Genomic DNA, 12,721 nt, shown 5'->3' with positions numbered 1-12,721 from the left:
TTGATCAACGAGATAGTCAACTAGAGGCTCACTAGGGACACATTGTGATCTATATCTTCACACATGTATTACGGTTTCCGGTTAATACAATTATAGCGTGAATAATAGACAATTATCATGAACTAGGAAATATAGTAATAACCACTTTATTATTGCCTCTAGGGCATATTTCCAACAATAAGGAGCGGCAAAGAGCCTAAACTCGGGGATGCCCAAGGCACCCCAAGTACAATCCTAAATTGTGGGTTAATGATATTGATGTGGTAATATGAAAGGGTGTGCGTGCATGGTTGTTGGTTAGTAAAAATAGTGATAGTTAAAGTATGTTAATTTGTTCTTAATCTAAATATTGGTTATGGCATGGTGATGACACATGTGAGCACTCTTATTCCTCGTTGAAATCCTAGTGTTGTTTAGGTCGGACGCACGCGATGGTTAGCTCCTACCAACCTCCTCCCTATGAGCATGCAAGTAGTACTTTGCTTCGAGAGAGCTAATAAAACCTTACGATAAGTATGTGAGTTCTTTATGACTAATGTGAATCCATGGATGTACACACTCTCACCACCAAATATTTTCTAGCCTCTTTGGTACCGTGCATTACCCATTGTCACCTCGAGGATCGATGCAAACTTCGCCAGTGCATCCAAACCCTGTGACATGATACACTCTGTTGCACATAAGCCACATTATATCTTCCTCAAAACAGATATCATACTTACCTATCATGGCATTTCCATAACCACTTCGAGATATATTGCCATGCAACTTCCACCATCACATCATATGGCTAGTACACTCATTATCATATTGCTTTGCATGATCATGTAGTCGACATAGTATTTGTGGCAAAGCTACCGTTCATCACTATTACACATGTTACGCTAGATCATTATACATCCTGGTACACTGCCAGAGGCATTCATATAAGGTCATATTATTTAGTATTTTTTCATATCGAGTTGTAAGTAAATAGAAGTGTCATGCTATTCATTATTAGGGCACTCTCTTAGCGAGGAGAAAATGATGGAGACAATGATCCCTGCACAAGTCGGGATGAGACTACGGACGAAAAATAAAAGAAAAAAATGAGAAAATGAGGGAAAAGAGAACAAGAAAAGAAAAAAAGAAAAAAAAGAAAAAAGAAAAGAAAAGAGAGAAGGGCACTACTACTACCTCTTTTTCCACACTTGTGCATCAAAGTAGCACCATGTTTTTCATATATATAGTCTCATGTTTTGTCACTTTAATATTCTAGTGCAAATTTTTCATTAAGAATTTGGCTTGTATATTCCGATGACGGGCTTCTTAAAATGCCCAAGGTCTTTATGAGCAAGCAAGTTGGATGCACACCCACTTAGCTTCAGTCGAGCTTTCATACACTTATAGCTCTAGTTCATCCGTTGCATGGCAATCCCTACTCGTGGCATTGATATCGATTGATGGGCATCTCCATAGCCAATTGATCCGCCTAGTTGATACGGCACTTTCTTCTTCTCCAATTTTACCCCATTGAAACCTACTACCATATTCTATTCCACCTACATGTTATGTCCATGGTTCACGCTCATGTATTGAGTGAGTAATAAAAAGTTGAAGCGCGTTAAAAAGTACGATAAAATTCCGTGGCTTAACACCGTGGTGCTTGAATTTTGTATTTTCATGGTGAATACGGAGCCATGACATGCTAATATGAGGAAATGAATGGGGGCAAACATTCTTTAAGGATCGTATATTTTGAACATTGTTGATTATGTTACTTATGTTCAGGTATATTATTATGTTCATGTTTGTTAATTCATCGTTTCTCGATGATCCCACATGCAAGAGGTTACATGTTTGGTAGCATGTCACATCAACAACTCTATTTTTATCATTTACCTACTCGAGGACAAGCAGGAGTTAAGCTTGGAGATGCTAATATGTCTTCAATGTATCTATAATTTTTATTGTTCCACGCTATAACATTATCATTCTAGGATGCTTTTCAGGCATTTATTTGTTGATTTATATTATTTTTTGAGCTATTAACCCAGTGCCAAGTGTCAGTTAGTATTTTGTGCATGTTCTTGAATTTTCAGGAATGTTGTACCAAGTGATGTCCAAATACCCAAAACTTTTTGATGATTTTTCGGACAAAATAAGGACCTAGAGGCTTCAGAAGGAGGTCGGAAGCCCCACGGGGTGGCACCAAGCCAACATGGCACGCCCAAGGGGGTTGGTCATGCCCTGATGGCTTGGGGCCACCTCACTTGGCCTCCGGCACTATGTCCTATAAATTCTCAATTAACCCAAAAACCCTAAGGAGCTTCTTCAAACACTTCTTCCACCGCTGCAAGTCTCTATTCCGTCGTTGTGCATCTAGAGCCCTATTCTAGTGACCTGCCGGAGGGGGGATTGATCACGGAGGGCCTCTACATCAACCTTGTTGCTCCCATCGTGATGTGTGAGTAGTTCACCACAAACCCACAGATCTGTAGTTAGTACCTAGATGGCTATCTCTCCCTATGTTCTTCATTGCCATGATCATCCCGATCCATGCGGGGATCTACCTTATGTAATCACTTTGTGTGGTGTGTTTGTTGGCATCCGATGAATTGTGGGTTTATGTTCAGATTATTTGTGAGAGATAACTGACTCTTCTCTAAATTCTTATATGCGTGATTATGATAGCTTGGTAATTCTCTCTGATCTATTTATTTGGTTTGGCGAACTAGATTGATCTATCTTCACTGAGAGAGGTGTGTTGTAGTGGGTTCAATCTTGGGATGCTCTATATCCCAGTGACAAAGTAGGGAGAAGACACATACTTGTATTGCTACCACTAAGGATAAAAGGATGGGGTTGATTCATATTAATTCGATTTTCTTCGTCTACGTAATGCCATTGTTCTCGAAGCATTACTTTGTTTGACTTAATACTCTAGATACAAGCTCGATAGCGGTCGATGGGTGGAGTAATAGTAGTAGATGCAGGGAGGAGTCAGTTTACTTGCTTAGACACGTGATACCTATATGTAATGATCATTGCCATAAATAAATATTGTATAACTATGCGCTTTTCTATCAATTGTCCAACTGTAGTTTGTTTACCCACCGTATGATTTGTACAAGAGAGAAGCGTCTAGCGAAAACTATGCCCCATGGGTCTATTCACAAATATATTTACAAACACTATAAATACCTCGCTGCCTTTTATTATTTGCATTTAATTTTTATATTTAATATATTTCAGCTATCTATCTATCACTATTTATCACTTGCAAGTAACGAGTTTAAGTAGATTGACAACCCTCTTGTCCGCGTTGGATGCAAGTGCGTGCTCTTTTTTGTGTAGACACTAAAGACGTGAAATTGTGTGGTTCTCCTATTGTTTTGATAACCTTGGTCCTCACTGAAGGAAATACTTATCTATACTGTGTTGCATCATCCCCTCCTCTTCGGGGAAAAACCCAATGCAGATCACAAGTATCATGCCACCAAATCTTGATTTGTGCGACCATTTCCCTGCGAAAATATACTATGTGTCGTTCGAAGACATCTTAAACATGTCCCGTATAATGAAGCTTAGTTCTTTCTAAGTACGCCTATGGGCAATCAATACTGCCTACACCGCCAAATGTGAGCTCAACAAGGATGTCGAGGTAGCGGATCCGTACCTCATGCACGAGACCAACGCCAATCACCCTTAGTGCCAACAAGCTATGCAGAAGTATTCGACAGTCTTCATGATTGCCAACATGGACAAAGAGTGTCTTCTCGTGCCCTACTATCCGAAGTAAGTCATTTCGTCTAGCAAGATTGTATACTTATTTCGTACAATCTCATTATTTATGCTTCCACGTAATATCATTAACTCAGCTTTTCACGCAGAGAACATTGTGTCCTCATTGTTGTTACCCCAAAGTTCAAAAAAAAACTTATTTCTTGGATTCGATGAGGAAAGTGAAAAAATACTATAGAGGCATCAAGAAGGTCCTGGATGAAGCACTTTTCATGTATACTAGACGGGAAGGAGTGATCAGAGAGGGATATCAGAAGTTTGACAAATTTAAAGCGGTACGCTTCGGCCACACAACTGACTTTTGTTGCATGCAACATCCGAAAAACAGTGATATAGACGGCTATCATGGCTACTACGTCATCCACCACATGGAGGAGTACATACGGGAGGGAGGACGCCTTAGAAAGAACTCAGACGTCATCGCATGGGGAAGAAGATGGAGGAAATTAGCCTCCAAAAAAGCAGAGATGAGTTTAGACGCATCATGTAAAGTTTGCTACCATCCTCAACAAGGATGTCATCGACCATGCCGGGGTTTTCAACGGAGACGCACCTATCGGCGCGGAGGAGATAAAAGCTCGCATTCGGAAGCAAGGGCTTGATGCTGGCGGTCCTATGTCTCTCGCGGATCGTTTAAAGAAATATGTTGATGATCCTTATGTCGGTATGTAATAGGATAGTGTCATTGCTGTTACTTGTTACCTTATTCTACCATGTGAACGTTGTTGTTTCGTGCTGTTGTGGTAGTGATTTCCGCATGCTTACAAATTAAGTAATGGGATGCTAAGAAGGTACAACGCCTGCAATGTTTTCAATAGTTGTGACGTTGGAATAATGTGGATGCCATAGATACATGTCATAATATTGACGTACAACATAATTCTATGTCATTGGTATTCTAAATACTATCGGCGTCGTCTCCAACGCCACCACTATTTTTTAACTGTGGTGTCATATTGATGGCGTCGAGTGTCCACGCTAGTAAGGCCATTTTTGCCACACCATAGATAGGCTTTTCTATACTAGTGTGGCCTTGAATAATGTTGTTTTCTCTTAGACAAGGGTCATACTAATTTATTATGCGCCCAGACAAGGTGTTGGATGTAAATGGTGTTTCTTCTTTGATTGGCTTTGCAAGGGTACAATGCTGGAATAACCGAATTTCTATATCCTCTCGAGAATTTCGTTCATTTCTTCATGGGGTTGGCATATCGCCATTAGTGGCATAGCCATGGGCATCGTGAACCCCGATCCCTCTCTCATGTCTACCTCCTCTTTCCCCATCCGCTCCCACCTGAAGCATTGTAACATTACCCCAAGCGCTACCCCCACCGTCCTCCATGCTAGTCCCTCACCAGGGCACTTCCGCCGGCCCATGCCGAATGGCATTATCCTCACCATCTGTTTGTCACCGTCCTCAGCAATGTCATTGTCAACCTCAAACCTCTCCGGCATGAACATATCCGGGTCACTCCACAAGGTAGGATCCCGTTGCATGGAGTACACGTCAACCAACATCATTGTTCCGCATGTGATGATGTACCGCCCACCAGCAACGACACAGTCAGAGGAGGCTTGGTGCGGGGCAAGGTGCGGTGCGATAGGGTACATCCGAAGGGTCTCGGTGATGATGCCATGAAGGTAGGGGAGGCATGAGAGATCACGCTCCTCGAGTAGACGGGATGTCCCCACAATGACGTCGATCTCCTCCTTCGCCTTCACAAGAACAAGGGGGTTGTTAAGTAGGAGAGCCATTGCCCACTCAATCGTGCTAGATGACGTGTCTGTCCCGGCTTGAAGCAAGCTCTGCAATTATATGTTGAAAACGGATTTATCAATATCACAATTTTATGAAACTATGAAAATACCAATCAAACAGTCAATCAAGGAAAGTGTGAGTGAATGCGTGTCACAAGTAACAATATGCGTGTATACGACTCTTATCATGATGTAGGAGTATTATCCCCTTTCTCACAAAGTTGGTGGCTGGTTAACATTGTTAATTTGTTATATTCAAGATCTTCAGATGAAAATATCTTGAAAAATTCTTCTTAACCCGGCCTAATATCAATGCATTCGAGTAAACTAGTGAGGAACGGTGACTTGGCTTTGTAATTTTTTTTGTTAAAACTGAGCTACCTGACTACGTGTATCTCACTGCCAGTACATTTGATTAATCCATACTGAATTATTGTCACTAGCAAATGGCCAGTGTAGTACACATCAGACTGTTGTCATAAACTAATTGCGTGGCTAGTAGTGTAAACACGTGCAGCACAAAGTTGAAAGTACACTAATTGAGACTTGAGAAGAAGAAAATTAAGCCTGTAGTGGTAGATCACATCGCCACAGCTCAGAAACACTGAGTTATTGACGCTAATAATTAACTAATGCATGCATACTGACACTTGCTATTATTTCGTCTGTGCAAACGCTCACTCACCAGGCAGATTGTGCGGATGACCACGTCGGCGTACAATTCCGGCGACCCCTCCTGCTGCCGGAGCAGGTCCCCGATCACCGTTCTCTGCGCCGGCGTCGACGTCGTGTCCTCGGTGGCAGCACCGCCGGCATCGTGACGGTGGTGAATGCGTCTGTACTCGTCGACGAGACTCTGGCCGAACTCGTACCGCTCCTTCGCCAGGCCGGCGAGCCTCCTCCTCGTCCTTCCGAAGTCCAGCAGCCGTAGCAGTGGCAAGAAGTCGTGCCGGTTCGCCGCACCCGCCGCCGCGAACCCGGCCTCGGTCATCGCCTTGAACCGGAGGACCTCGTCCTCCGCCATGCGCCTCCCGGCGACCATGGCCATGATCACGTTAGCAACGTACTCGTACGCCGTGAGCTTCACACTGACCGCGGCGGCGCCCAGACGGGTGGCCCGCCAGAGCTTCCGCGCCATGGCGCGGGCCTCGGCGTCGCGCGCGGAGGTCGTCAACGAAAGGCGGTGCGCGGAGAGCGCATGCACGTTGGCGATGCGGCGGAGGTGGCGCCAGGCCGGACCGTAGCTCGCGCCGGCGATGCTGGGGCACTCATCGCCGCTGAGCAGCCGCCGCGACGCAAGCCCCGGGCGATCCGCGAGCGCGACGTCGTGGACGGTGAAGCACTCCTCGGCAATGGCCGGGGAGGAGACGAGGAGGACCGGCCTTGTGCCGAACCGGAGAAGGAGGAGACCGGCGCCGCCCCGGCCGCCGCCGTGGCGCACGGCGAGTGCGGCGAGAGAGCGGTGCAGCGGCTTCTTGAGGAGATGGAGGTGGCCGAGGACGGGGAGCGCTGGTGGGCTCGGGATGTTGCCATTGCTAGAGGAGTTCTTGCCACGATAGCAGAGCAAGTAAAGGAGGAGGAGAAGAGAAGCTAAGAGCAAGGCATGCGAGAACGAGACCTCCATGGCCATGCGTAAGGTGCTTAATCAGTTTGCATGAAGTTCAACGATGTCTTGGTGTTTATGAAGACTTTTTCTAGCCACGGAAACCTAAATAGTTGGTGGTTAAGACTTAAGAGGGTTGCTGTGCGTACACTATATACACTGGAGTATTAAGTACTGTACGATACTTTTAGAGAATATTCAGTATGACTTTTCATAGCAGTCCATGCCAAAGCAAGGGGGTCCCCTGGTCATGCTGCATGATAATACAACTATTTCTTGTCTGACGATTGACTTTACAGATTGGGATCTGTGTGTGTCAAGATTAAAATAATAATTGAAGTCGCCATTAGCATGATCCGGCATTAATGAGTATAATTTTATCTCCATTATATTCTGAATAAGTGTTGGTTTGGCTTGAGCCAACGTAATATAGGGATGCTGCGTTTCTGATCCTGAGTTCATCTTCTCCTATGACCAACAGTAAATTCTATTCCCGCAAAAAAGAGAGTAAAATCTAAGAAACGGCAAACAAAATGAAAAAATGAAAAAAAAATTGGCCAAAAATCCTTAGGTTTTCTAGAGCCTGAAATTTCTTGGCGATATGATCCAGCTGAGCTCTGATAAAAAACCAAAGCTTTGAAAAAGGTTCAAAATTTTGGGTTTTGGAGCATTGGTTTTCCCCATAGCTCTTCTGATGTCAAATCACAACCAAAATTTACACACTTCTAGAAAACTTGAGTATCTCTGTGCCAATTTTTAAATAATACTACAAAAAATATACCATTAAAAAACATTTTTTAAAAATTACCTGTTCATTGGGAGCAAATATTTTGAGTTGGTTTTTTAAGAAAGGTCAAAGCCATCTGTTAAGTAGCGCACACCCTTATAAAAACACACTTGTAGAAATTTGAAAATATATACAAGTCCTTGGGGTTGTCTGAATCCTATTCATCTTATGTCTATAGGTGACGTGTCATGAGCAAAGCTCGGTGTTGCTTCTAGCCTTCTAGGGCTTCATTTAATTGGAGCAAAATTGTTGAAATCTAGAAGCTTGTATAAGCACGGCAAGCACGTCGTTAATGTAGAGAAAAAGACACGGACAACTACAGTCTTTATAGTACGTCGTACCGCTGAAGAATACATCAAAGATAGTATATAGAAGAGATCATCGGTCTTGCCAGACAGTAGGGTTCATTGGCCGCTGCGTGTCGCCTAAGTTGCACGCGGGAGGAAAGAAAACATTCAGTGTGGGTATTGAGTGAATTGCAAAAAACCATCACATTTGGGGCATCGATTGTAGAAAACCACGAGTTGACTAATCTTTTGCAAAAAAACATTGTGTATTCAGTAAACTTTTTGCAGTATGCACTAATCGGGCCATTTGCTACTTTTGACCGTTTAACTCACGGCTCGGGCCCATTTTCACCCTACGTGGCCTAACGGCTGGGCAATGACGGTGTCAGGTAGAAATTCCTTTGCCCCCCTTGCGTTGGACAGACCGACCGGCCGCGTCGCGCCACTCCACACTCCTCTCCCTCGGGCTCCCTTAATGGCAAAACCTGGTGGCGTCGACGCTTCCACTAGCGATGCTCCAGGCGGTGGTGATGGAGATCCACCGGAGTTCTGCGGGAGCTTGAATCCTTCTCAAGCGCTGCCTCCCCCCAATCCTGATGATGCTGTCATTTAGACTTTCAAACACAAATTACATCACAAACCAACAATAAATAACACTACAAGCAGACCTTAGTTCAACAGATTCAAAGTGAACACGTTACAAGCCATAGTTCAATGCTACAAAAGTAACTTAGTTCAACACATTACAAGTAGAACTCCATTACAAACTTAACAACTAAAGACAATGAACGACATGGTCATATGACAACCCAAATTATTCTTCATCACAAATACCCTTGATCTTCTTCAGCTTCCTCTTGTTATTTTCACCTACTTTCATCAGGTCAACAATGCAGCACTCCATAGCACTCTTCTCAATGTTCCACTTCTTCCCTTTCATCAACTCGGCAATGCAAACATCCAACTTTTCCTTCTCTTTCTTCAGGTCAGCCCAACACCACTTGAGAGTCTGTTATCAGTGCTCATCTTTTCTTTCTCTTCTAAGATGATTGTGCTTCATATTTCTAATGCAATTTCCTTGAGGAACATGAATGAACTTCAGCTAGTCAACAACTACCTTCAATTTGTTGATCTCGGCATCCTTTTCCATGATGCTCTCACCATCATTCTGGTGATTTACCTGTGGCCTCTGAGCATCATTCTCTTGATTTACTTGTGGCAGATTATCCTCGGAATCCAAGAGGTTGTTCACATCTTCAACAAGCTTCTCATAAGTCTTCTGCAACTCATTTTTCTGTCATGTAGTATTGTGCAAAGCAGCTGAATGTTCTAGGAATGCAATCCTATTGCCATGCTTGCTATCCTCATACATAAGCCACCGTTTATGGAGAGCATTATGCAGATGATTTGGCCACTCCTCATCTACCCACTTCACTAATCCACAATTGTTAACTTCCTGGAATACAAAATAAATAGTTCAAACATGTTGTCACAAACTTACAGGTTAAAGATTCAGTTAAGTTAAAGTTAAAGTTACAGTTAAGGTGCAGATTCAGTTAGATCAAGTCAACTAAACAACAGATGATCTGAGCATCTTCATTTTCAGATTGAACAACAATTATTGTGGGCATTTCCACTTCATCCCTACAATGAACGGTGACTATGAACAATCAACAGTATCTAAGAACAATGAGCAGGAACTACGAACCCTAGAACATAATTATTGTCAGAACAGAATTATTAAACACCAATTTTGCTAACTTACTTCTACAGCACAAGCAATGAACCTGCTCCAGGTGCTTATCCCCTCGGATGCTACACATTTCTTCCGTGGCTTGCCATGCTCGCACATCACCCCCAAACCCTCAGTAGCACCAGTGTACAACGGGTCATCGATTGTATAGCTGAGATCTGGTAAACAAAAAAACTGGTTCAAATCGATCTAGAGGCACACAAACCCTAAATTCCAAAAGAATAAATCAAAACCCTAAACACAGTCAAGGTCGAACAAATAGACCTTAATAGGGGAGTCGTAGGAAGTGATGAACTGCTCGTCGGAGTCCTCAGTGCTCTCGCCGTCGCTCCAAGACACCATGGCGGCCTGCGGCGAGCGGAGAGGAGAGGAGGCCGAGGGAGGTCGCGAAAGGAGGAACAGAGGAGCGAGGGAGAGGAGTGTGGAGTGCCATGGCGTGGTTGGTCGGTCAGTCTGTCCGACGCGAGGGAGGCAAAGGGCTTCCACCTGACGGCGATGTTGCCCAGCCGTTAGGCCATGTAGGGTGAAAACGAGCCCCAACTGTTGGAAAAACGGTCAAAAGTAGCAAATCATCCGATCAGTGCATACTGCAAAAAGTTTACTCAATAAACGATGTTTTTTCTGCAAAAGATTAGTCACCTCATGGTTTTCTGCAATCCATGCCTCAAATATATATGATGACTTTTTACAATTCACTCGCGGGTGTTGTATTGCCTTTATATGAGACTTTGAACGAATTAAACAACTAGGATAAACTGTGTTTTGAATGAACAGTTTTAACATGGTTCCCTTTACCTCCTCTCGATGGCTTTTTAGTTGTGACGGGTCTACATAAGCAGAAGACAATAACAATTAACACGTCCAGCCGCTTTAGATTATATGAAGTTTGACAAATCGGATACAAGGTGAATAATAAGCGACATAAAGGAAAAATGAAAGACGGCAAAGCCCTCACTATTCGAAGCTATCGTTGACCAAAGACAAGCGGATGCAAGGTCTTGATGTTAGAGAAGAGCTGCTTTCGTCCGCTCCATTTTGAACAATGTCTTGGGTTTTTCCTTTTGTTGGACAGGAACATGTCGTGTGGTGGTTAACTGTATGCTGGCCGGAGGTGACAAGGAGGGAATAGACAACTTGATTCGCTCGCCCGACGACTTACCTGTTGTTTCAGGCAGGACCAACTTAACGTGTCCAGCGGTTCTTGGACCACTGATATTTTCAGAGTTAGAGTTGGACAGGACAGGTATGTGTGCCCTGCTCATCTATTGTTCAATTGGAGAAGCCTTGTTGATCTATGTTCAATGGGAATATAAATATCTCAAGAGCAAGGCTATGTTTCAGTTCACTCGCAGTTTCACAGGTGAAATGCACAGAAGGAAAAAAAATTAGTAACACTTCTATACTAAAATCTTTCATGTATATTTTTTTTGCAAAAGGTAAAATCTTTCATGTAGAAAAGATAAAAGATCTAGGATCCGCGAATCAACCTGTTGTTGGATGGTTACAAGTACAGTGATGTTTCTAGCCTACCATGTTCTAGAGTGTGAGACACTGATGCTTGTATTATTTTGAATTTATTTCAGATCTTTCGATGATATGCTTTCAATCAGAACATACATTTTCATCGACTATAAAGACGTATGTGATGACTCTGTCAGTCGTGAAGATGATGTGTCGACTGAGTCATTTAGAGTTATTCACTTTGTCAGTGAGTATATGAACGTCTGTATTTGTATTGCGTTAAAAAATGGGTCCGTCAACCATAAAATATGTTGTGCATTAGTAAAATTATGCTTGCTATATATGGTCTAAAAAGATAAAATATGGCTTCATCTGAACCGTACTACTCCCTCCGTTTCTAAATATAAGTCTTTGTAAAGATTTCACTAGTGGACTACATACGGATGTATATAGACATATTTTAGAGTATACATTCAATCATTTTGCTCCATATGTAGACATCTAGTGAAATCGCTTAAAAGACTTATATTTAGGAACGGAGGAAGTATACAGTAACTGTAATAACATTTTACATAATGATACACAGGGAGTACCTTGCAAGTGCAGAACTGGCGTAGGAATGGTGGGATAATGCAATCATGAACAAAGTACTGGCAAAATAAGCATGGCACATTGTAAACTCAGGCGGGAGAAAATGCAGTACAGTAGGTTTGACCATGCTGATACTACTGCTTCATCTATCTGTACAGAGAGATCCATCGTGGAGTCGGCTGGATAGCAACTGATCCTATCCTATCTATCTGTCACTCGTGTGTAGTTCTTTGAATCTGCGATCAATCACGTTTTGGGCAAGAGAAAACGTTTCCCCATGGGAAACATGCGTGGTGGATATGCACGTATGAGTTTTCGCCACAATAAAACTAGCTTAAACGTCCATACTTAAATCGCCCGTATACGTTCGGATCATATTGTTTGAACATGTTTTATCATCCATATCAATTTACCGAATAGTTCAAACGCATTTTGTTTCATAAAATTGATGAGGGAGGCTTTACGGAAATTCGAACAACATCACGTAGACTCTGACATCATCCATCCCTTCCTTCTGGTTTTATTTTCTTTCATTCCATCCTTTCTTCTTCTTGCTTTGCATGCGCATTCTTCTTCATAGCCGTCGTTATTGTACGTCATCGCCGACATACAAAAATTGTTGGACCTTCCCAACCAGCACCAACCCATCCGCTTGCCTTTCACGATGGCGTCATCCATCTAGGACCTGTCCGTAGGTA

General features: G+C 43.0%; 1 protein-coding gene across 1 annotated transcript; it reads right to left on the bottom strand.

Moving 5' to 3' along the window:
- Positions 1-4,880: 4,880 nt before the first annotated feature.
- Positions 4,881-7,298, bottom strand: LOC123396574 (cytochrome P450 81Q32-like). The gene is made up of 2 exons (XM_045091473.1): positions 6,227-7,298; positions 4,881-5,589 (listed from the first exon to the last, which is right to left on the bottom strand). The coding sequence occupies exons 1-2, from the start codon at positions 7,169-7,171 to the stop codon at positions 4,948-4,950; spliced, it is 1,587 nt and encodes a 528-aa protein (XP_044947408.1). The 5' UTR covers positions 7,172-7,298; the 3' UTR covers positions 4,881-4,947.
- Between the last annotated feature and the right edge of the window lie 5,423 nt (positions 7,299-12,721).

The sequence above is a fragment of the Hordeum vulgare genome, chromosome 5H (genome assembly GCF_904849725.1).
Source record: "Hordeum vulgare subsp. vulgare chromosome 5H, MorexV3_pseudomolecules_assembly, whole genome shotgun sequence".
Lineage (NCBI taxonomy): Eukaryota > Viridiplantae > Streptophyta > Magnoliopsida > Poales > Poaceae > Hordeum > Hordeum vulgare.
This window is presented reverse-complemented; position numbering and strand designations above follow the sequence as displayed.